This window comes from Primulina tabacum, chromosome 1 (genome assembly GCF_025594145.1).
Source record: "Primulina tabacum isolate GXHZ01 chromosome 1, ASM2559414v2, whole genome shotgun sequence".
In the NCBI taxonomy this organism is placed as follows: Eukaryota; Viridiplantae; Streptophyta; class Magnoliopsida; order Lamiales; family Gesneriaceae; genus Primulina; species Primulina tabacum.
The window spans coordinates 53584934-53610961 of record NC_134550.1 but is presented as its reverse complement, the minus strand read 5'-3'; the positions used below and the strand labels follow the sequence as shown (position 1 = coordinate 53610961).

The 26028-nt window shown below is 35.4% G+C and overlaps 4 protein-coding genes across 9 annotated transcripts; 1 reads left to right on the top strand and 3 right to left on the bottom strand.

The window, feature by feature from the left end:
* Positions 1-1480: 1480 nt before the first annotated feature.
* LOC142549344 (U-box domain-containing protein 13-like) lies at positions 1481-5505 on the bottom strand. Its single transcript, XM_075658262.1, has 4 exons — positions 4968-5505; positions 4190-4306; positions 3511-3966; positions 1481-3069 (listed from the first exon to the last, which is right to left on the bottom strand). The coding sequence occupies exons 1-4, from the start codon at positions 5235-5237 to the stop codon at positions 1891-1893; spliced, it is 2022 nt and encodes a 673-aa protein (XP_075514377.1). The 5' UTR covers positions 5238-5505; the 3' UTR covers positions 1481-1890.
* An 8264-nt stretch (positions 5506-13769) lies between these two features.
* Positions 13770-15311, bottom strand: LOC142549338 (uncharacterized). The gene has a single exon (XM_075658250.1). It carries the CDS (start codon positions 14751-14753, stop codon positions 14055-14057), a length of 699 nt encoding a protein of 232 aa, XP_075514365.1. The 5' UTR covers positions 14754-15311; the 3' UTR covers positions 13770-14054.
* Positions 15312-17122: 1811 nt separating this feature from the next.
* On the bottom strand, positions 17123-22345 carry LOC142549326 (inner membrane protein ALBINO3, chloroplastic-like). 2 transcript variants are annotated; one of them, XM_075658227.1, is made up of 11 exons: positions 21936-22344; positions 21255-21365; positions 21013-21087; positions 19992-20052; positions 19216-19289; positions 19014-19118; positions 18715-18822; positions 18527-18630; positions 17759-17908; positions 17552-17678; positions 17123-17434 (listed from the first exon to the last, which is right to left on the bottom strand). In XM_075658227.1, the coding sequence occupies exons 1-11, from the start codon at positions 22242-22244 to the stop codon at positions 17327-17329; spliced, it is 1332 nt and encodes a 443-aa protein (XP_075514342.1). In that variant the 5' UTR covers positions 22245-22344; the 3' UTR covers positions 17123-17326. The 2 variants fall into 2 exon arrangements, with proteins under 2 accessions (XP_075514342.1, XP_075514350.1); XM_075658235.1 differs by lacking the exon at positions 21255-21365 and having other exon boundaries at positions 21936-22345.
* A 459-nt stretch (positions 22346-22804) lies between these two features.
* Positions 22805-25804, top strand: LOC142549317 (THO complex subunit 4A-like). Of its 5 annotated transcripts, none has more exons than XR_012821177.1 (6): positions 22805-23031; positions 23106-23237; positions 23655-23723; positions 23805-23986; positions 24697-25250; positions 25507-25804. XR_012821177.1 is itself a non-coding variant. In XM_075658196.1 (5 exons), exons 1-5 carry the CDS (start codon positions 22876-22878, stop codon positions 24860-24862), a joined length of 705 nt encoding a protein of 234 aa, XP_075514311.1. In that variant the 5' UTR covers positions 22805-22875; the 3' UTR covers positions 24863-25804. The 5 variants fall into 5 exon arrangements, 2 of the variants coding, with proteins under 2 accessions (XP_075514311.1, XP_075514331.1); XR_012821176.1 differs by having other exon boundaries at positions 25373-25804; XR_012821175.1 differs by having other exon boundaries at positions 25340-25804.
* The last annotated feature ends 224 nt before the right edge of the window (positions 25805-26028 follow it).

Genomic DNA, 26028 nt, shown 5'->3' with positions numbered 1-26028 from the left:
AACGATTCAATTAGTGATCAATTAATTGAACGCAATCAATTAAGAAAAACACAAATAAACTGAACGAAGAACTCAAATATAATAATCGAAAAAATAAAAAAGTATAGTTTTAAGTCAAGCTGCGTCATTCCTCTAGACTATGAATTTAGTTCATGACGGAATTAAAAATCAAACAAAACATGTTCTCAAAGATCTAGAGAAAGATAGAAATAAAAACGAAGGTAAATGATTTCTCCGTCTCCGCATGTAGTTTTGTCCGTCTTCGTATCAGTTCACTCGTTTTTCAATATATGTGTCTCATCTCTCAGCCGTCCTCTCTTCTTGTTCTCGAAAATCTGCAAGAAGTCGTTTAAAAACCGCTAGGGTTGATCTTTTAAACTTATAAAACTCAAAGTCCCCCTTGTTCCGCAGGACTCCAAACGCTGATAACGGACGTTTAGGCGCATCTATAAGCTTTTCGAAAATTCAATATGCGAGGCTTAGTCACTGAGGCACCTGTGACTAGGGTTAAGGCGCCTATTCTCTTGATGCACGGGCGCTGAGGTGTTGAATGTTCGGCGCTGAAGCGCCTATCTCTCTCAATTTCATCTTCTTACATCATCAAGCGCTGAGGTGCCTGAAGGTAGGCGCTTAGGCACCTATCTCTCGAATTTAATTCCTTCCTCGTTCACTCTTCATTCCATTCTTGTTCACTTTTCACCCTAAAAATGTCACGACACTTGATTGTTGTCTTAATTCCTGCAAATAACAAAACAAACATAAAAACGCATAACACTGTTCCAAAACTAACATAATTCAAGTCGATACTCATCATAACGTAAGGGTAAAAATTGCACTAATCAGTATTGGAGGGTGAACAACCATCATTTTCGCCATCAAGTCACTAACACACGCTTTCATGCCTCTATCGATATTAGATGAATTGTTTTTCATCATTATCATTAATCATTAAACATATGAATCAAACTAAAGTAGGACATTCTAGTAAAATAGTTCAACCTTAAGCTAGTTATATTTTCAAGTAAAAAGATTATCAAATTATATAATAGTTTTCAAAGTTTTTAAGTTTTACCATGTATATTACATCAGGTAATTTCATAGTTGCACTCGCATTGATCTTTTTTTTTTTTTTTTTTACCACGATAAATTGATCCTCAAGTTGAAAATGTTACCTAGGACTGTATTTCTCGTCCATTATTTTTATATGTATACGCTTCGAAGGGAAGAAATGGATGGCTTTTCATGAATTAATATGTAATGAGCTATGCCTATGCATACATAGGGCAACCATTAGGCGAGCAAAGCTATTAGTATGTTGGAACTAAAGTTCCCTAATGATCAATATAGGAGCTTTTCATTGTTGCAAGCTTGGTGCTCGCAAACAGCTAGCCCCCCTGCCGGGCTTACCTGGGGGTCAAGCTTTTCCATTGTTGCACCTTGAGCATCAGTGCATCACAACTTGCTAAAACATTGGTGTGTGTAAATACAAGTGTACCAGGTTGACTTTTTAGGAGGTTTCATAATATACTTGTCAATAGGGATGCACCGGTGTGGCATGCGCACAAATATAACACAAGAATATTTGAGGAGCTAGAGATTTAACATAACTTCTCCGATAAAAACGGATGTTTACATATTTCTCAAGTTGAAATATATCCACATCATGCCAAAGGATATCTGCTTCTGTTTCTGCATTCTATCCCTTTTCATGGATTTTTTGGTTGTATATAGTCCTCAACTGATCAATCGGAATAAATTACTTAAACATTGGGAGAGGTGATCTTTTCACCTTTTCCCTTTCAAGCAAGCTATATTCTATGTGCCTTTCCTTCAACGCTTTATAAGGACCGAAAACAAACAAACCCACATAAAAAGAAATAGAAACAATTATTATCTATTAACAGTGTCAACTGACGGCGGTGGCCGTGGTTGTGATAGTTGATTCTGAGTTTGAGTTTGAGTTTTGAGTCTAGTCTGAGTCTCAGTTTGCACCCTCACCTGCTTATGTGTTTCTACAAATCTATCCATCCGTTCAAGCAGCAAGGAAGCTTTTCTCTTTCCCCTTTCTGTGCCATTTTGCGCCAAATCAAGAAGTGGTCCCATAACGCCTAGTTCCTGCGCGTCAGCAAGGTGTTGTTGGTCTCCAGAGCATAGATGTACCAACACTGCTGCTGCATTTTCTTTGTTTCTAGGGGAGCCATTACCAATAACATCAACTAAAACAGGCACGGCCACTGCAGCTCCAATGGCTGCCTTTCCTTCAGGATGGCTAGACAATATTGCCAATATTGCCAATGCCTCATCCACCATGCTGCCTTGGGGTTCAGTAAGTAGCCGCATCAATGTGGGAATAACTCCTGCCCTCACCGCCTTTCCTTTATTACCTTGATATATGCATAAGTTGAAGAGTGCCGTTGCAGCATCTTTCTTCCCTCTTTGAGTGCCTTCACTTAAAAGTGTTACCAGTGGTGGAATTGCTCCTGAAGAGCCAATTGTCACCTTATTTTCATCAACTACTGACAGGCTAAACAAGGTGGCAGCTGCATTTTCCCGTGCCTCCATGCTTCCTTTCTTGAGCACGAGAACTATACAAGGAACAGCACCAGAGGATATTATGCAACCCTTGTTGGTGTCACATATTGAAAGGTTAAGAAGTGCAGTAACGGAGTGCTCCTGAGTTCGAGAATCAGGAGTTGATAAAAGCTGGACAAGCAAAGGGATTGCACCAGCTTCTGCTATTGCCACCCGATTATCTGCATTCCGTTTGGCAAGCAGGCGGATTTCGCCTGCTGCAGACCGTTGGTCTTCGAGGCTGGCGGATGTTAGCTTATGTAGAAGAGCCTCTATCTTGATAAGCTCATCAGGGGAGCATGCAGATGTAGTCTTAGTGGCTCGATAGCTGCTTGGTCGCTTTGGAGGTTCGATCCCATTTGCCTCACACCACTGTGCAATAAGACTTCGAAGAACATAGTTTGGCGTTACAGAATTGCTAGTAAGATTTTGTTGTGTCTTGGGACAAGTACCAAGCCCTTCCCGCAACCATTGTTCAATGTACAACCTTTCATATGTCTACAATAAATAAAAGAATTTACCAGTTAAATAGCTAGGAAAGCAACCAAAATTTATTCAATGTAAAATCTTTCAAATGTCTATAATAGGAAAAAAATTAGTTAAATAAATACAAACCAGGGTCGACCCCAGGGGTGAAATCAATAGCATAAAAAACACGGCAAGATACCCGTTTGTTATCAATAAATTTGTCATTCTGTTCTCAATCATTTACTTCTGGTGCTCCAAAAGATTGTCATCCACTGATTGCACAAAGAGGTAACCACAAAACATGGAGGTTTCATGCAAGACATAAGATTGCAGCACATACTTTCGTTGAAAGAGATTAGCAAGAAAAGAAATGACGTGACAAGATTCAATTCAAAGGCCACATTCTGATGAAGAACATCGAATAACAAGAGTAATTAACAAGGCGAAGGCAAGAAAAAATTGAATCAATACCTGTCCTGTTGATACTATGACAGGATCCCTCATTAGCTCTAATGAGATAGGACAACGAAAGTCATCTGGTATGACAAGGTTCGTCTGATCTCCATCGGTCAATGTTTTCCCACTGCTACTTGCAGGAACAGACTTTTTCGGTGCCGTGGAGTCAATGTTGGGGTTTACTGTCAGCACAAAATCCTTAATTTTCTTCAATAGCATCGACATCTTCTCTATGCTTTCCTCTGGATCCCCACCAGTTTCAGCAACTAATTCATGCAAAGCTATTGATTCTTGAGTTAAGTCGGATATGCCGTCAAACTGTAATTTTTCAACCAATCTCCTTAATACATCTGGATCTTCTGCAGCATCATTACTATGGTTATAAAGGCACAAAAGATCGTGGTGCAGCTCAAAATCTGGTGCGTCCACCCTTCCCTTTGCTCTTCTGAATTGAGCAAGAACAAGCTCAACCTGGAAAAGATGGTTTTAAAGATAGAATAAGAGACTATCCCCCTCAATCAAGTGAATAGCCGCCACATTCTCGATGGTTTTTAGCAACACAAACAAACAACTTCAAGTGCATTCGTGACGTGAAATGTACCGTTACGGTACATACGTTCTCTGATGAAATCGTAATTTGTGATCATGGATGCATAAAACAGCGTCCAAATATATGGCAGGGGCCTGTATTTACCTGTTCCTTTACTTCATCTGATATATCAAGTTTTTCGAATGAAATGCCACTCAGCGCTTGCTCCAACTGAGCCGTAACTTCTTGAAATTTAATCATGATTTGCTCTCTCTCCAATACCTGTAAGTAGAGAAGCATTCTTCTAATTCTACAACTAATTTTAATGGGAAAAAAACATGATGCAGATTATGTATGTTTCAACAACACGCAAAAAATTATAAATGCAATCTAAAAATGCACAGCCTGAAGGGAAATTAAGAGATTAATTTAACTGCCATCAGTGGAAAATCCTACGCTTTTAAGGGACTATCTCAGAAAATTAGAAAATTCCATAATTCCTGCAGTAACGAAAATTTTGATAAAGAATAATCTCAACCAAGATTCCTCAAACCAAAAGCAAATCTTACACCAGACACAAGATACATTTACTTTCCTTGTGTTTACTTCATTTTCACCAATGGAATTCAAAAGTTAGCAGGGGCTAATAAACATCTCACCATTCTCGGAATTTTTTGCGACAAGCAACTCATACATGATCAACCAAACAATATAAGAAAAATGAAACGATATTTTTTAAAAACTCTGATCAGATACAAGATTCGAGTTAGAATCTCCAACTTTCCAGAAAGAAAAGTGCACAGTCACAGATGAACAAAAATCGAAGAAATCAAATAAAACAAGGAAAAACATTATAAACTGTGGCCATGTGATTTAACTTGAAGAGAATGAAAAAATTCCCAAAATCAACAATAAAGATCAATAATGACCATTCCATACAGACCAGATAAATCTTGCTCCCTTCGCTGCCAAACATGAGTAATTCCTTGGCCGATTCCAGAGCTTTCACTAGAGAAGCTAATGCTTTCATGGAATCCTCGGGGATCGACTCTTGGCTATCGCGAATTTCTTCAAACATCGGAGACAACAGCTTCAACCGCCGAGCTAGATTCATGTACTGCTTCTTCACGGCAGCTCGGTACTCCGGAATCGCCGAAATTTCATCGACAATTTCGATCAATTTCCGCGATAACGCGGCTTTATCTTCGTCCATTATCACAAAGAGATCTGAAGAATATTATATTTATATTTAAAAGCCGATTGTTGATTTAAGTAACAGACGGAGTTTTGGAGTCAACGAAGATGGGTACGTTCCCAAGTTGAAGGATGGCTGGAAGAACTGATCGGGTCAAGGGTCCAGGTGAAGATCGGATTCGGGTCAGGGTCAGGGTCAGGGTCAGAGTCGGCTTCTCGGAGATGAGTAGGATTTCGTGAAGGTATGGATATGGTGGAATTAAGCTTTTAGGCTGCGCTTGGATTTGGAATGAAAAAAGTATTTGGATTTGGATTAGATTTAAACTAAATATAATGCAAAATTGATCCAACTTATTTTTTAAAAATTTAATAATGTGTAAATTCTGAAGACCCACCCATCCCATTTAAAAAAGAAAAAAACTGCGTGATACAATCTCACGTGTCGTATTTTGTGAGACATATATTTTATTTGGGTCATCTATGAAAAATTATTATTTTTTATGCTAAGAGTGTTATTTTTTATTGTGAATATCGGTAGGATTGACTCGTCTCACAGATAAATATTCGTGGGATCGTCTCGCAAAAGATTTACTCTTAAAAAAATGAGAAACTATGCTTTTTAAAATTTAAATTTAGATAGATGGTCCATTAATCTAACTACTTTTACTTGATGGTGCCGGTTATTTGATATCAAAATCTCGAATTTAAGATAAATTTTCAAACTCATTGTCTTATAATTGAGCCTTTGAGTGGATAAGACTCGTGTTGGCTTTTTGTGCCAACTAATGGTCAATATTTTCAAGGCCTGGCTATTTAAATCTATTCAAAATTCACCAATTTCAGAAATGAGAAATGAAATAAAAAAGAACAAGGAAGAAAAGACTCGCGATTTATACCCTAACCGAGGGATATATACACGTGGCTGTAATATATTAGATTTTGTACAAGTGGAAATGTAGATCCGAATTAAAATAAATCATTGGCAAACATAGAATCCAATGGAAGAGCCCATGAATAGATGGAGGGATCTTGATTGTAGCTGTCAATATGGGTTGGGCTCTCGTCGGACCACAACCCAATCTTAGGTTTGGCTAAGTCAAACTAATATTGACAAGGATTCCTATTGTCTATAATAATAAAAATTATTAATTCTAATTTGTTACAACAAATAAAATTATTAGTATAAAGTTAATGTTATTTTTGTAAGATAATAGTGTTAGAATAAATTATTTATAATATATTTTGTTATTCTTATCTGATAATTAGTTTGTTACTTTTTTATCTTTAATATTTTTCTTATTGTTCTCTTAAGAATTTGATAAATAAACATAGTTTTACTGAAATAATTCAAATATGAAAAAAAGCAATTGTAGGTGGTTATATGATATTTGAGTAGGATATGAGAGTACTCAGTCTTCGGATGGATATGAATATGACGATGAAAGTTGAATATCCGACAAAGATGAGGACGTGTATGAGGTGAATACAATAAACGGATATAAAAGCCGAAACACATAATCATTCCCGCACCCCAATCATTGCCATCCATATTTGTGGCATCAATATGTAGTTTGAGCATTGGAAATCCAAAAAATAATAATTTTAAAAGTCAATGTTAAAATTTGTTAGGAACACAAAAACTAGTATGTCACGACGAATCAAAGCAGAAATAAATGAAATGTCGTCTGACAATATATATATTTTCGAGTGGAAAAAGTCTAAAACTAGGAATATATTTTGGAAGCCAACTTGTTTCACGGCAACTAATATATTCCAAGAGTCAGAATCTGGGCACGTGCTGCTACCAAGTCACCACAAAGCATAGCTGTAGTAATCAACAAATTTCTTACTTGTCTAGAGGAACTTGACCCCAAAAATCAAGCTAGAGGAAATTCTTGAAACAATTGTTCAGTTTCCATATTATTTAATTTGTGCTTTTGCGTTACTTTTACGTGTACGAACTCGGTTTCTAAGCTCATCCTTTGACCATAAAATATGTATTTATTTGTTATTATTTAAGACAATATAGCAGATTTACATTAATTAGGAAAATCAATTAAGTCCCCAATTAATTAATGAATTTGCGTTACTTATTGAAACCAGTGAAGCAATTAATTCAAACAATTAAAATGAAGTTAACAGATAAAATATAATGCGCAATTTTTGTCGCAAACCATCTACATGTAATATTTATTTAAAAATGATTATCCCATCGAGCATACCAGCTAGATTTGGACTCTTTCGTGTTGGGGTCTTAAATGGGGAAGGACCGGACCACAAAAATTACTCCATGACAACGGAAATGTCTGTTCCTGCAAGTCTGCTATTGCCACCCGATTATCTTGGCAAGAAATTATAATCATTTTGAAAGTTGAGAAAGGATTATTCGGTGTATCATCAAATGATCGTTCATTTTATGGATGAATATCTTCATGTCATTACCAATGAAACATAACATTCACATCACAAATGCTCGTCTCAAGCTCGAGTGATCTTTATCTTCATTTTAATCAGCTGAATCGACTAAAAACTAGTTTAGATTATACAGTACGCTTTCTAATGAATTTCATGATCTTACTTTGAGAGACAGACATCATGAAACCTATTGTATATTCCATGACTTTATCTATATATGCAGCTTGTATGTGCAAACAGATAAAATAAATATTATAATTGAATAAAACTGTAAAATATTATTAAAATAAAGATTATTTTACAACTATTTTTCAATACACAATCTCTCGTATGTCTACATTAGATTAAAAAAATTTACTAGTTAAATAGCTAGAAAAAGGAACTAAAATTTATTCCGTGTACAATTTTTCATGTGTCTATGATACAAAAGAAATTAGTTAAATTGCTAGAAAATCAACTACAATACAAACTAGGGTCGACCAGCTGTGAAATCAATAACATAAAAAACATGGAAAGTTAAATAAAACTTGAGTTCTCGTGCAAGACATAATGTTGCATTGAATATTTTCTTTTAAAGTGATTAGCAAGAAATATATGATATGACAGGCTTCGATTCAAAGGCTAAATATAGTTGAAAAACATCAAATAACCTTAATGTAAACAAAAATTTCTTACGGGATGAGATAGTTCAAACATACATATCCTGAAAGGTAATAATTTCAGCATTACAACTAATATTTTTTATGAACTTGGTCGAGTCGGAAATTCGTCTTACAAAAATAAACCGTGAGATGACTCACGAGAGTTTTTGTATTTAATTTTTATAGAGTTTGGAACCAAACCAACTAATCTGATCGAGGCTTCAAGAAATTTCATTTTTACACAATCATGAGTTTGTACTTCGTGATAGACATGCTACAACTTTCCACCATATGCCTGAGCTTGACTCCCCAAAAAAACTTCGATATTCTCCAATTTCCCACAAAATTGTATCACCAAAAAGTAAACAAATCGTTTAGAACTTTCAGGATAGAGAGTAACATAACTTTCACATCCTGGCAGAGCCCATCACCCAACTATGCCAGATGAATCAGTAGAAAAAGAATTATCATAAACAAAATTACATACATGTAAATATGTTGAGAGCAAAAAAACAAATTTCCCCTACTTTTTCTTGGTTGTGTTTGGCTTCCGTATGATGGATGGGCTTTCAATTGCCAGCCCAGTTGTAATGGGCTAAATGTTAGGCAACATATTCTAAATTGGATGCTTGAATGAGAGGCATTTCTTCACAGAGTATGTCTACTGTGAGACGGTCTGACGAATCTTTATCTGTAAGACGGATCAACTCTACCGATATTCACATTAAAACTAATACTCTTAGCATAAAAATTAATACTTTTTCATGGATGGCCCAAATAATATATTTGTCTCACAAAATACGACCCGTGAGACCGTCTCACACAAATTTTTGCCTTCTTCACATGTATTGATTTTCCAATCTTGCGACCAGATAGAAGGATTTGGTGTGAAGAATTGGTTTGAAAAATAAATTTGAAATATCATCTTATCTTCCTTTTATTTAAAATTCATCACAATCATCGTTACATCAAATGCAGTGAATTTCAAATTCACCGAACATAAAATTAATTCCAACAATAAAATAAATTTGAAATACGTGATTTTAAATCTCTCAATCTAATCACGCATTTAAATCGTAATAGAAAAATCAGCGCAAAAATGTACTGGCATCTTTAGATTCAAATCATGTAGTTTATACACTCATGTAATCATAGTTTCCGTCAAATAAAATGTGCTTGTATTTTTTGGATGATGAAAACCGTAATTAAACTATTCAAAATTTAGAAAATTATATTTCTCACAAAGAAGACGGGTATTTATTAGTAATATAATAGTAGTTTTTCTCAAACATAAATAAATTGATATGTGATACGATCTCATAGTAGTTTTTGTGATATAATAATTATAATAATAAAACACATTGAAAAACATGTAAGAAACACTTCCAAAGAAAGAAGTTAGAAAATTCAATATTGCAAAGTTTAGCAAAGGTTGAAAAAAATTATACGCCACTTTACTCAAAAAGCGCTTCTAAAGATAAAATAAAATAAAAAACACGACAATTTTCTTTGATTTGATGTGAAAAATATGAAATCACTCCTTTTTATGGTTCTTTTTTCTTTGGTGGGATCCTATTAAATTATATGGTTTCATATACGAATGTCGAATTGAAATGTGTAACTGTACGACCTTTAGAAAATTTATTTAGGGATTCGAGGGAAAATTTCAAGACTTTATTTTTTTGTTTTTGTAATTTTTTTTTAAATGAAGACAATTTTGTTTTTATGTTTGAAAGATAAAAATTAATTTATGTCTTCCTTCAGTTTTTTCTAAAACATAAATTTCCTTCTTTTTCCATAATTTTCTACAATTTCATTTTCATAAAAATAAATATATCAGTATGTAATATTATAATCCAATATGTTAAGTTTTTAAAAACTATGTCATCATACAACATGATATGCTTTTTTTAAATTTTTTTTTTTATGATTTGAGAATTTACAACCACTGTCATTTAATACATACGTCGATATAAGATTTATCTCAAATTCGAGATCTGTATCCTTCCTTCGTCAAATGTAAAAAAATATAAAAATAATAATAATAATAATAATAAAAATAAAAATAAAAGAAAGATCATACCTAAAGTTTTCAAATCATATATCACGTCTTCACTCGTAAAAACAGATTAAAGAAATGGGGTATGATCAAAGAATTGATGAAATTGCCTCCCTCGTGATTACCTTTTTACTTGGAACATTTATTACAGCACAATATAGGTTTTATGCTAACTAAACTGGCACAATAATTGTAGTTGATCTTTCTCTCGTTTCTGAACAATTACTTAAAACAGTAAGTCGATACAAGAAAATTTTTTTCTCCGCAAGACAAAATTGTCCGTATACAAATGCTTTACGTTGGAGGAAATCGTCTCTAAGATACGACTTAATCTAGAAGGTGCAGCACAACAGGTTCTGGATGACAGCGAACAATAGTATGCTTGAACTTTGAAGTTTCAAAATAACGAATGCAGCAAGATGTCAATAGGATGCAGCGAAAATTGGCCAGTAGTCCATCGAAAATGGCTGAGAGGATTAAATGGTCATCGATTGCGTAGAAGAGTCACGTATTTACAGACCAGATGTGTAGAAAAGTCACAACTCTTTGTGAGAAGTCAAGGGACAGGGACACAAGGTTTGGTGCAAAAGACAGCCTATTGTAGATGCATCTCTAGCCAAAGGATGCACACACGGATTGGTGCTTTCAGAAACAGCGCAGCACGCGTATCCGTACGGGAAGCGGTGCACCCGCGCGCCTAGCTCTGTGCACCCGAGTATATGCATCTCTAGCCAAAGGATGCACACACTGATTGGTGCTTTCAGGAACAGCGCAAGCGCGCGTATCCGTGCGCCTTGTGCTGCATCCACGCGGGAAGCGGGGCAAAAAGCGCCTAGCTCTGTCGTCCAAAAAGCTCAGTGCACCCCCACTCCTAGCTCTGTCATCTAAGGCTCAGTTTGGTAAGTAATATTATTGTTGGATTGTTTATTAATCTTGTGTTTGCTTTCATTTATTAATTTGACATTGACTACATACAGGACAAATTTCACTTTTTGACTTGAAGACTGAATCCATGCTTTCAAGATGGATAATATTTATCCACCTACACCCAAAATGAAAAATGCCCAAAATAGCCCTTAATGTTAATTTAAAAATGCCCAAAATGCTTCTATCTTCCCACACTTGACACTGCAACTCTTCACATTTGCTCACTCGATCTTCAATGAACATTCTTCAATCTCTCTCGCGCCTCAAGCCCTCTTCACCTCCACTCACACTCACTCCTCTCCCTCTCCCCTCCCAAACCCACTTCTCAATTTCCGTTAAAACTAGTCTTGACCCACTCCAAGACTTCCAATTTATCTCTTTTCGCCACCCTAGAGAGCCGTACATCAGCAGCTGTTCCAGCTGAAGAATTTGATGAATACGATGAAGACGAAAGTTATGGTGAGGTGAACAAGATAATCGGCAGCAGAGCGCTTCAAAATGGCCGCGGAATGGAGTATTTGATTGAGTGGAAAGACGACCATGCTCAAACAGGCAGTATGTTGGTTTCTGAGATCACCTGTAACAAAAATTTATCAGAATAACACGGATCTCACCTCCAATTTTGATCTTCACGGACGAAGAAAATGGGGAGGGATTCCAAATCGCACGTCGAGAGCGTTTGATTTTTTGGTGCAAACAGGGAGTAGGTTGGGGAGAAAGTAAATCGTTATGACAAAATTAATTTAAAAAAAATATTAAAGGGTATTTTGGTCAAAAATCAGTTTACCATGATTTTATCCATCTTTTTTATTTCACACCACACATGATATTATATACATCTCAAATTACATATATTATCCTATCAAGCATTTATCAATCAAATTATCAATAATTCAATTATCACATCCTAAAAACCGAGCGAACCCTAAAAAGATTAATGTTGGTCAAAGACCGCACCGGGCTGGGCCGGGCGACTGCCCTCAGCTCAACTTGGAGCTTATTAGAGAGATTTGATTTGACTATTTTCTCAATGTGAGACAATTCACATTTAAGACATCTCATTTCCTTGTTCATTCACCACTCCTCACTCTTCCTCTTCTTTTCTCTTCATTTATCCAACAATAATTAGTAAGACTTGCGAAATACAGAGCCGCATAATTCAATGGTAATCATGCAACAATCTAAACATCACGGTTCGATCATTGTTTTGCAACAAAAATTGTTACTTACCAACAATATTTACTCCAAATTAAAGATGATTTCTCCCAACACATTGTACCCACATAATCATTTTTGGTTTTCGAGTCAAAATAGCGTTTGAATCTTGTACATATAAATGAACAATATATTTTTATGAAAAAATGTTTACTGCATGTATATACATTTAAAAAAAAAAACAATATTTATACAAAAATAATAAATATAAAACCAAAATACACTTTGAAACATTATATTTAAAGGGACTGGGTAATGATAAAACCTGTGTTTCATGAAACTTATCTTAAAATATCTTTCAAGTTTTACAGAATTTATAAAATGTTTTAGTTTCTCATAAACTCTTACATCTTAGTTTGAAATTAAACTCCTAAAAAATTTGAATAAAACAATTTATTAAATTGACAAAACCCTAGTGTAGAAGTAAACGAAACGAGGGGAAGAAAATAATAATAAGGAAAATGGATTTGGAAATGTTAATTCAGTGTGTTATATTGAATAGTGTGATTATTTCGAATAAATATTATATAATATTAAACAATAATTAGCGATTATATTATTTTTTAAAAGCTATTTATGACATTATATTATAATTGTTTAAGTATTATTATTATTTTTGGGGGAGTTATTTTTAATTGATATAAGCTAATTAAAGAAAGAAATAAGAAACTTACCAAATATTTAAAACATTTAGAAAATGTTTGGCAAAGTTTATAAGATTTTAAAAAACTTATAAATTGTTTTATAATTTATAAACTTTTATAATTTATTTGATAAAAAAGTTGTAAACAACTAATAAGCTGTCAAAATAATTCATTTGACAATTTATAAATTATATTTAAAAAAAATTAAGACAATATGTGAATATCGGTAAGGTTGACCCGTCTCACAGATAAAAACTCGTGAGACCGTCTCATAAGAGATCTACTCAACATTTAATATTTCATTTTTAAAATAAAACATTACAGTTTATAAATTCTTTAAAATCTTAAGATATAAGAATCTAACAAGATGTAAGTTTTTATATGCTGGCCAAACATCATATTAATATGTTCTTAGATATATTATGCATTATTTTAAATTCTAAAATTAGTTGCACCTTAATATTTTGGTCAAGCTCTAGGTTGAATGTAAAAATTTAGATGACATTATGATGCGCAGACACGAATTTTAATATATAAAATATTATGTTTTTAAAAAGATTTGATTATTTTTAATTTTAAAAAACCACTTGCTCGACCGGTAATTCACTCCATTAATCCCAAATCTACACAGGAGGAAGAAAACAAAAAAGATTGGTTTCAAATTTATTCTTATCCTCTATACTCAATTAGTGGAAAGCCACACGAACATTGATAATCTCTGTAATTTCATAAACACAACAGAATCGAATCGAATCGAATTAAATTCTAAAAAAGAATAATCTAAACCATTTAATTTTCATTTGACAAGGGATATGTACCGGAGACAAGATTCATTCATTCTTCAAGATTTTGGGTAGGAAATCATTGCAACCAAAGTACCTGTGACTCTTGAATTCCATGGATCTTTAATAGCAAAATCTTGAACAGAGCCACCATTATTTAGTCTCAATTTTCCCGGATTCCTCCATCAACAACCTCTTTATGAATTTATCCTCGGCATCTTTCAAGAACTTGAACTTTGGAGGAGGAGAAGACCTCAATCTGTTTATTTCTGCTTCTGTTAAGGATTCAAAAAGAGGATTGAACCCGAGGTTACTGTAAGAATCCAAGGATTTTAGATTCTTAACAGTTGGTGAAGATAAAGGGGTGAGAAAAGGGGTGCCATCTATGAAAACAAGGTCACTTAAACTTCTTGTTCTCGACCCTTTTCTGCTACTCTTTTCGCCTTTCGATTTCCCATCTTCTGACTCCAAATCCTCCTTATTTTCCTCCTTAATTGTGAAGAGAAATCTTGGAGGGCCACAGAGATTGTGCACCCTCATTAACTCGGTCGCCTCACCTTCTTCACCATAGTTTTTCAAGCCCAAATCTTTATCTGACCCCAATTCCAAATCTTGCTCTTGTTCTTGTTGGTTTCTCACTGAATTTGTTAGTTCTAGACTGCTGTTACTGCTGTTAAATGAATTGGGCCTCTTCCAGCAGAAGATAAATGAAAAATCCTCGATTTCTCTGTTGCTGTTATTGGCCCCTCTCTTCTTCCAGCACAGTAAATAGTAGAGCTCTGCCACCAGTCCAACGAATACTAAACCAAACACAAAACTCAAACCAATGCCTAAAACACTAAAAGATCCCATCTTTACAAAAACCCAGTTCTATAAATGTCTCATTTGCTCATATTTTTGCACAAATTTGAAATAAAACCCAGAAATTCAAACCCCGAGTAGGTTTTCCTTCAAGATATTTGCTTCTGAAATCAATAAAATACACCACCAGTGGTGATATTCGTTACAAGAACAATAAAAAAAAAGGGGCAGCCACTTTTCTTGAAATCTTATGATCATTCACAGTTTGGGTTCAAAAGCATAGACCTAACCACACCCTTTCACTCCCCTAAATGCAAGTACGATTCCATAACGTAAAGCATACTTTAAAGAACTTTACATAAGGTATAAAATTAAATATTGCCTCAGACACACGCCGTTGCCTGTGAGATTCTACGTGTGAAGGAAAAAAAATCTTACCTTTTTTCAGTATTCTAGTCCATATATATGATAAACTCGCAGTATCCTAAAAGCAAGAAGAAATATCTGATGCAAATATTCGTTTGGAAAACAGGAAAGGGATTTTCTCCAAAAAAAAAAAGAAGGAAAAACAAAGAGGAGATGGTGATGTGTATGTGTGAGGAATGGTTGGAGTGGTCACATCGTCACTGGATATATTCACATGGGCTTGCTCTTGGCTCATTCGTGAATTAATCTATGGAAACAAGCATTCAAAACTATTCTTTATTTTTCTATTTTTATAAATAAATAAATATTAATAACATATTATTCCAATCGATTGTGTCTTTCGTACACTCAATCATCTTGCATTAGTCATACCCATTTTTTTTACATCTTTGTTTAACTTATTTAATAATCGCACTGTCGAATTATAAGTTTACACAATTTATCCACAAATTTTAAAAATTAACTTGATTATTAAAGTATTTCGGATTCCGTGTGGATAATTATTTATAAAACTTTTTTCACAAAATTATTATAAAATACTCTAAAAATTGTTATAAAAAAAGAATAGGTCTCTTGTGAGACGATCTCACGAATCTTTATCTGTGAGACGAGTCAACCCCACCAATATTCAAAATAAAAAGTAATATTTTTTCATGGATGACCCAAATAAGATATTCGTCTCACAAAATACGACCCGTGAGACTGTCTCACACAAATTTTTGTCTTTATTTAAACTTAAGTAGATGTAAAATTAAGATTCATAAAACCTAGCATTAATATAGATATGATTTCACAAAGATCTTAATTGGAAGGATGGATTTAATCATATAATTGTCCTAATAATTTCCTTATTATGCTTATAGTAATAGCAAACACTTATTATGATGGATTAAGTTACCGAGTATGAATATGAAATTTTAGAGTGGATTTTGTCGATAATTTCCCTATCGAATTATTATTCCATCCAAACAGGTTCTCAATCTTTTTGTCACCATATCTCAACCTCGATTAAAAAGTCAAACAAAAGCTTCGTACGACAACTGTAAAAGGCTGTTTTCTGAAATATGAAGGCAAATTTATGCATTATATATAATTTAAAAATGGCAAGCTAATTTTAGTCATTCTCAGGGTTTTAGATGTCCTTGAGTATTTATTAGTAACGCAGTCACTTCAAAAAAGCGTCAAATGATTCCACATCATAATTTGTGAGAAGCAACATTTTATCAAGTTTTGAGTTTCATTTCCCCGACCTAACCGACACTGTAACTTGCTAAAATTTTCAAGAAACAAAGACATTTGAGATTTCAAATCAAACAGCTAGAAAAACATTAATTTTGAAAACAATTGAGTGAAGGAACAAAGATTCCGGAACCAAAAGTGTACAAGTTTTCTAATGTCATAGGTGAAATTTTTTAAGAGACTTGTCTAACCATACCCACCCCACCCCCCCCACCCCCCCACACACACACCCCCACCCAACCACCCCTTTGCTCTTAAGAAACAGCTAGGGATCGAACTGAACACTTTCCAAGAACTTGAATATAGGAGCCGTTACCTTCTGAATATGCAGGCAGAGAAACATGACGAAGGTTAATGAGAAGAAGGTTCAAAGGATGACATATGGACCAAATCTGTAGCAAAATAATAGACCACCATCCAGGGACATAAGAAATGCAGAACCGATGGTGATCTAAGCGAAAAATTTCTCCGCGGTTAAGAGGTTTACCGCATCGAGTCAATCTTATTTTAAAGGCAAGTGTACCATGGCTTCAATTCTCACAAGATTCACTTTAGCTGTTAATAATGAAGCCAACTCTTTGGGGGAAAAGAAATACGAAAGAGAGAAGAAAAAAAGAGTTGGTCTTACTCTCAAGTCTTAACTTAGTCAGCTTTGAAAATCTATCTCAGACAAGTACTGAAAGTAACTCGAAGATATTGAATAAGCAGTGCAGGGAGGGAAAAACAGCTCAGGCAACAGTTCATTCTGCTATTGATTAAAAGCTTGGGTACTTTGATTTATACTGATGGGTTATGAACGACCAGTTCAAGGCAAATATAGACAACCTAACAAGGAACGGTCTTTGTGAGATGAAAACTATAACTTAATCTAATGACAGGTATGAAAATGGCCACTGTATGCAATTGCAATTCTTAAAAAAAATACAAGTTCACCGCTACAAAAATTTACTTCTTAAATGTCACACAGCACGCTTCCGCTTTGATCTTTTACTTTTCTTAGGACCGGAAAAAGTAGGAACTTGTTTGCTCGTGGTAGATGCATATGCCTCTTCAAGAACTTCCTTATCCTATCAACCAATTTGCCGTCAGATATCAGGCAACAATAAATTGGTCTACTAATTTTCGTATTATTTAGAAGAAATTAAGAGCGCTCTTTTTGCGTGAAGCAGTGAGGTAAACTTCACCTTTTGTTCAGCATCACTATCCAAGTCATATTCAGACTCAGGATCAATTGTATCTGAAGTCAGAGCATTATCTGCAGGCAGAACGCTGATCTTTTTCTTCTTCTCTTCGTCTTTCAACTGTTTGAATCTGTTTCAGAAATAATTTTAGTCGGTGATAGCACCCAGAAAAAACAAAAATAACAAAAAGACTTTGCACGTTGAATCAACCTTTCACCGGCCTGTTCTGACTGAGAACCTGATCGTTTTGCACGTCCAGTGCTAATTATCCCACCAGCATTCTCGTCTACAAGAGGCTTTGCACCTCCCATTTTGCGCAACCATACTTGCTGTGCAGTGCTGAGCACGTTGTTTGTGAACCTAAAAACAATGGTAATGGATTCTAATGAATACCAGCATATGCCAATTTTCTAAATGAAGATGGTCGTGCAAACACCAGTTAAGACATGGATATGTACTTATTTGGTGCATAAGTTCTGACCAGAAGCTCGAATTTGTTTTTTCTCATGCAACATGAAGGTTCTTGGTTAGAAAGGAACAAAACCCAATAAATCCAGGTTTTAGCTTGATTATTTTAAAGATGTGGATTCTCATGTTCATTTCTCAAAGCTATTCACTGTAACATCTTATCAAACAAAATTTGGATCACCCAACAAAAGAGTGAAAATAAGTGCTCGTCAATGATACTTCACCTTAGTGGATTAAATAATTAAACGAACCAATTGTTCGAACTCAAGAGTAATAAAGTTAAGAGTATTACAAATTCTTTACTCTCAATCTTTATGCAGTAATTAATTTTCTAACCAAAAGAACTGTGCTTATTAACAACAGAAGCCCATTTAAAAATTAATGACAAATCTAGAGTTCAGAGATCATAGCATCAATATTAGGCACATAAAATTCACTAACACTCGAATACAATCACGATAAGCAAAATTTTTAAAGAAACAGCAGCACAGAAATACGGAATTACATTACCAGTATATTGATAACCCAGATGGCACAGACAACGAAAAGTAGCCGATCATGAGTGGGAGAAACTTTAATACAAGTAGCGAGTTCTTCTGAGATGGATCATCTGTCTACCAAATCAGAATTAAGCTATCAGGGAAAAATGACATGATAAAACATTGCAAAAAAGTGAAAGATAAAAAAGTAGAACTTACTTGGGGAGGCTTCATTATTTCCATTGAGACATACTGTGATACAACAAGAAGAACAGGTAAAACAAGATATGCAGCAGTGTCATACCAACCAAGGGGTGGGTGTCCGTCCTGAAAGATAATGTGAGATGACATTTTATTACATGACAAGAATAAACTAGGGGAATAAATCATTCCAGGTAAAAAGAAGTAAACGTGATAAAAGCCGGGTGAAAGATTCAGCGAGAGACAAATTACTGATCAAAGAATCCAGAAAGCCCTAAGTTAGCTGATGGAAATGGAGATAATTCATTTTCCATTACCACAAAAGGCAATAGCCAGGAAATTCCTGATCCACTTTGCCGAGCAGCAATTGTTGTTGGGCCTCCCAAAGAAGGAATCCAAAAAAATCCTTCAGTCAGCAGTCCCTATACAAGATTTCAAAACCAAAATGTTGTCATAATAAATTATGAACAACCAGGAAACTGTTGCTATACAAATAAACTCGACTATCTTATCACATACCTCATTTGCCACATTTGAAAGAGCTTGATATAAGCCTATCCAGACTGGAATAGTAGCCAAAGTTGGGAAACATCCTGTTATTCAATCTAAGAGTTTAAGAAATTACAAGCTGCATTCATTGCTTTGGGTCTTTCTAAAATGAAATACGTGAATATACTACAGGAAAGAGAGAGTTTTTCGGATCAAAGTCCTTAGTTTGGGAGAAATACAGCATATGTTGTCGGCCAAATGCTAATACATAAATGTTTCTAAGTTCTTAGGTTTATCCTGTCACTTGTTGATGCCGATTTCTTATCACGGCTAGTCTGATGTCATGCTGGTTGTCTATTCGTTTATGCAGCCTTCTCATGCTCAAAAAAGGGTATAAATATTGAAATTACCGGCTTGGAAATTATTCTGAAGTGCTCTAGCTCAAAATATGACGATGGTCGTATCATCGATTTCGCAGCCCCAAAATTCATCCTCTAGTGACAATGTATGGAGAAATGATTAGTTAATATGCAAGCTACATTCTTGAGGTTGAAATTTGAACATGCCAATGATCATGCCATCATTTGCCATCTCTTTTGTTATAAGATTCTAAATCACCGCAAAACACGAATTTTATTTCTTATGAAGTACACAGTTGCCCTTTCTTCTTCTTTTTCTTTCCCAGTGTTGAGTGATTAAAAAAAGAAAGTAGGCAGTGCGGTGGACTGGCTCACGTAGGAAATAAGCGGAAGGTAACAGCAGCTAACTGAAGTCAAGGAAAAGCAAATTGACAGTCTAAACAGTACCTGCCAGGGGATTGACTCCTGCCTGTTTGTATAAACGGGAGGTTTCAAGCTGAATTCTTTCCTGTAAGAGTAGCGTATAGAATCAAGTCCCACAGACAAGGTAATAGCAAAATTATATAGAGACAAAAACAAATTGGCTCAGTACACTGTGCGTCAGATGCAAACAAATGAATTAAAAGCAAGATCAATTGCAATCCCTATAAGATCTAACCAATCGTCTCAATTCAACCCATAAAGATCATGAAAATTTTCTCTCATCATTGGAGAGAGAATAAACATCATGTACCAGTAGTATATCACATACTTCATCAGTTCTACCAGCCTCTCTGCTCGAAAGTGGCCAAAGTTGTCTTTTTTATATGAATAATTTTTAACTAACAAATTTAATGCAACCTCGAAGAAACATAACACTATTTGATACTGTTGATGCTCAACATTTATAGAAAGGAAAAAAAAAATCATTAATAACATTTCTCATCCTCGAGGTTGATTATCGTCCATTCAAAGTTTATATGGAAGGAGATTTTATAAGATCGATAATCTCTAGGTTAACACTTAGGGTAATATTTATCTGACAAGACATGATAAGCAGCTAATGGAGCAATTGCACATTGTACAGCAGTTTGAATTTTAGAAAAACAACAGAAATCACACTGAATGTTGGAATTTTTAGTGTTTTACATTATGAAGGGCACTTGACTTAATTCAACAATGACAGTGCATCTTACCACGAGCGAGTCTCGGATGGAAACAATTGCTTTTAATATATAAACCTGATACATAGGCTTCTGAAAGATTCCATGAACATGCTTCATCCACAACCGAAGGATCACCATATTTTCAAGACAAATACACTGCTACTTTGTCTTTATATTCTTCCTCTCGCTCAGTTACTACCAAAAATCTTAAATGCATCACTCATATTTAATTACGTTGTTTCAGTTTCAAGATAGTCATGGATCATTATTCTAGCATTAACAGAAAAATTAAACTATGTCAGAACACCAGGGAAGATGCTTACTTGATTTCCTGCATATCTTTGTTGGATCGCTTTAATCTTTGGCTGAAGATTCTGCATTGCCAGTGTCGATTCAACCTTGTAGACAAAAAAATATCATTGTTATACAGAAAATTTCCAGATTGCAATTGACATACATCACGAGAAAACCTTCTGACTGAAAGTTGCCAAATTGCAGTTGATACATCAAAGCCAGAACTAACAGATCGCTACAAATGTTAATGATAACAGAATTAAAAGTTCACCTGTTTCTTGGTCAAAGGCAATGTGGCGACTTTAACAATTATTGTCAGTAATATTATGGCAAATCCATAAGAATATGGCACATGAACAGCTGTAAGCCCATCCTCAAGCACCTGATAATAGTAAAGCGGGTTTTCAATTTACTAATGCTATAAGTTCACTTACATAAAAATTTAAATGCTGCAATAAGCGAAATAAACTTGCTCAATGTTCTTATAATTTCGACACAAAATTTTATTTGACAAGCATGGAACCTCCACATACCATTTAATTTTCTTAAAAAACGATCTCCAATTGAAGTTTGTTATGGGGAACGACAAAACCGGTCTCTGATCTCCCATTCAATACAAAGAAAAAATAAGAACAATGAGCAAGCAATTATCCCCATTTATAATAAAATTAAAAATCTTCTCACTTATTAACTGGTTTTATTGATTCAATTCTTCGGGACGAACGCATTGTTTTAAATCAATGAATTTGAGATTCAGACACAATCCATTAATTAATTGATATAAAAATAAGAATAGATGAAAGTAAGTTCCATATACAACAATCTTTTGCCATACGCAACAGACTTAGCAAATAACCCATACAAAACTAAGCAGAAAAAGAACACATGTAAACCTTCTCAACCAAGTTCGAAATCAATTCAGGGAAAGAAAGAGTTTCAAGATCAACAATACCTTCAAGACAGCTTCCATGGCCTCTGAGATAAACCCAAACCAGCCACCGTTTTTCTGAGCAGCAGCAGAATCCGACGCTGTACTCCCATCTGCTGCAACTACCGCAGCATCGGCAATAGTGTACAGAAAACTCTCAGCTCGAGCAGCAATCGCGCCGAAATCAATGGAATTATCCAAGGAATGAATCGGCGGGAACTGATGGAGACTGAATCTCACCCTGGTAGTGATGCGTGGGGTGTGCGGATGGCGAGTGAGGGGTAGTAAAGTAGTCCCCGAGAAGGAAGGAGAGGAAATCAGGGTCCTCGCCATGGGAATTTGGGGATGGAGGAGCTGAGTTCAGTTGGCAGCTGCTGCGTTCATGGAGTGGATAAAACTGTCTTGCAAAAAACGGGCGGGTCTTATTATAGATCATGGAATCTCTTTTTAACGTGTTATCCATTTAGGAGGGGCTTCTCGCCTACTGTTTTTTTTTATTCATTTATTCGCTAACAATAATATTAATTTTTGTCCACCACACACCAGATTTGTAAAGTATATTTGACAAAAATTTATATGAGATGATTTCATGAGTCATATTTTACGAGACAAATCTTTTTTTTGGGTCATCCATGAAAAAATATTACTTTTTATGTTATGAGTATTACTTTTTATTATGAATATCGGTAGGATTGATCCGTCTCACAGATAAAAATTCGTGAGATCGTCTCACAAGATATCTGCTCAGTACTGTATCAAGAATGATTTTTTTTTTTTTTTTAAAAAAATGAAACAACATCCCAATTTGGCAAGGCCAAGCGGCCCACAATACATGGGCCAATGACGGAAAAAAGCCCGAACAAATGTGATAAAACATTATAAAGCTTTCCATGATAATCTAGTTTCTTTTTGGAACCCTACCGTTATTCTCCGAAATCTCTCTGCATCAAGGGAATCTGAGAAGATGTCGAGTGGTGCCCTGGACATGACCCTTGACGATCTGATCAAGACTAACAAAAAATCTTCCGGCCGGGGCAGAGGCCGTGCCGCTGGTCCTGGACCCGCCCGTCGCTTACCCAATCGCTCCGCGAATCGTGCTGCTCCATACGCTACTCCGAAGGTCAGATCCGTGCTTTATTTTGACTTATTGGTGTTTTTATTTGGTTTTTGATTAGTTACTTATATTGCGTATAGGCACCGGAATCAGAGTGGGGTCATGACATGTTCGCCGGCGGCGGCGTTGGTGGTCGATCGACTAGTATTGAGACAGGAACCAAGTTATACGTATCCAATCTTGATTATGGCGTATCTAATGAGGATGTTAAGGTAAATCCCCCTCGCTCAATTTTATCGTTTAGCCACCCATGAATCTAAAATTTGTTTAAATATTGGTTCAAATGAAGTTTACCTTTTTATGCACATTTATGTCGTTGAAGCTAGTAATTTCTATGTATATCTCAACGACTTGTATAAACGCATGATGTGTTAGTGTATTGTATGCACACACACTGTGAAGATTATGTAAAGTGAGATCAAGTAATATGTTCAACTAATTTTTTCGGTCGTCCTGTTTCTTTCTCAGATAAATTATCATGACAATTTGTTTGTTAGATTATTTTTCACTTACTCCGTTGCTGTTTTCTGAAATTTGATAGCAAGTTGCGGTTACAACCTCTTGCTTACTACTGATGCCTTCACTTGTTCACATATCCTGACCTGTTAGATATCTTGGGCTGACTGCAGGAACTCTTTGCTGAAGTTGGTGACCTTAAACGTTATAATGTACACTATGATAGGAGTGGGCGATCAAAGGTATTATCCATTTTATGCCCAGTCATTATTTTTGGTAAAATTTATGCCTTCGTCTGATTTAGGAAAATGTTTTTTCCCTAGGGTACTGCTGAATTAGTCTTCTCACGACGTCAAGATGCATTGGCTGCCATCAAGAAATATAATAATGTTCAGCTGGATGGGAAACCAATGAAAATAGAACTCGTTGGTACAAACATCTCTACTCCTGCTGCTAGTATTCCCACTGCTGGTGGTTTTGGTGATTCAAATGTCGCTTCTAGAAGGTGCTCATCTGTCTCATTCAACTTTTAGTCCGTATAATTGCTCGTGATTATTATAAAGAGCTACCTGATGTATCAATAAATCTATAGCATTTTATAAAATGTTTCAAGCGTTTGATGTCTTTATTAAGATCTAAATACTTTGGACATTGCTGCCTTTTCAATTACCACAAAAAGCGGCACTTAGAATTTATGAAATTTACCAGCACTTCGCTAGCCCTTGTAGCATGCTGAAACCTGATGGCATGAAGTTGGAGACATCTAGAATAAGTTGGTGAACAACTGACCCTTTCTACCGTACCGTCAAGAACGGGAGAGCCACTCACCAGCAACATATCGTGGATCCTCTCTTGGAACTTCTTTGTTTTTCTTTTTTGGTGACATTGAAAATGCGCTAATGGAAACGTTCATACGGGAGAGTATTAACATTTTGCAAACCATCGGGAAGACCATTGTGGGTGTTTTCGGAAAGGGGATTTCGTGAGTTGAGACAAATCTCTGCTGATTTGGATCAAAATGGCCCTTTTTCTCGAACTCTGTTTTTTTATTGTGGTAAAATATCCACTATTTTAAGTATTTTACTTTGAATACAAGTTATTTTTGTATTTTGATATTGATAGTGTCTGTGTATTTAATTTTTGCGACCCTTAATCATGGTTTATGCAAATGGTGCGCTTTTATCTAATGTTTATTGAATTTATGCCATTGAACAGTGGACAAATAAGGGGTGGTTTTGGAAGGTCAAGTGGTGGTAGACGAGGTCGTGGATTTGGAAGGGGCCGTGGACATGGAAGGGGGGGACGTGGTGAGAAGGTATCCGCTGACGATCTAGATGCTGATTTGGAGAAGTATCATGCAGATGCAATGCAGACAAATTGAGTCAAGCATAGCTAATGGATTACCTTGTGCGCATTAGACGAAGGAAAAGGTTCACAAAGCGTGTGGTTTGATAATTCAGCTTGTTCGAAGAAGACGAAAATTATAGTACTTTAATCCAGGGAATTTGAATTATTTTATTGACTGTATGTTTGCATTTGGATTCACGGCATGGTTTGATTTGACCGGTGTGTAATCTAGTTTCGACAACTTTTAAAAAAAAATTGTTGAGAGTGGAGACTAGGCATCCTTTGTGTGCCCCTACAAAAGTTATCACACAGTATTCCGCTACATCAGGTGGTGCAGTGTATGTGAATCAACTTGAAGCCATTTAAATGCACTCAAGTCCACTGGGAATCGTTGTCAGATGAAATTACAGGGGATCTTTGAGGTAGTCTTCCATTGTTCTTTCCTCGTCTCTTATTTTAAAGTCTGTCCTGTTTCACTTTGGTCTTTTTTTGTGCTTTATTTATGGTGTAGATGGTTACCTATAAGTTTATGTGAGCTTGATAGGTGTGAAATGCAAGCCAGTGATAGAATTGAAAATTCCCTCCCTATTATATTTCAATGGACATGGTTTTTAAAGGATCCCCCAATCACATGCTTATCTGGACTTTCCACAATTTTTATGCCTTGTTGGTTTCAAGTGCCATTTTCCGGATTTAGAGTTCATCTCGGTTTCAAGATATGCTATTTGCTGGTCCTGCTTCAATGCTGGTTGGATGAGCTTTTGTGCTTTATACAACTGCGATCACTTTAAGGTTGCAATCCGTCCATGTGGAATATTTCAGCTCATGCTTCATGCATTATTTTGAGTGGAAAGTTAGACCCAGAGGCAGAAAAGAGGTCTTTCATTATTTCCTACCTGATCTCATTGATTGGTGTGACATGTATCAGACGAGTCTTAATGTTTGCTAGCTAAGTATTTCACTTCACGTCTTGAAATGTTTGGAAAATGTGGTAGCTTTCTGCGAAATTTTTGAAATGGTATTGTTTTTCATGTGGTGCTGTGAAATTGAAAACACGCTATTGAAACAAAATGAGATGCCATGTCCATATTTTAATCTAATGCCGCATTTGGGACATCGTTTAATATGTAGCTTTTACTCTGGCGTTTAATTTGCGTCATTTTGAACGTTGATAGCAATAAACAGTTATCAATCGACTAT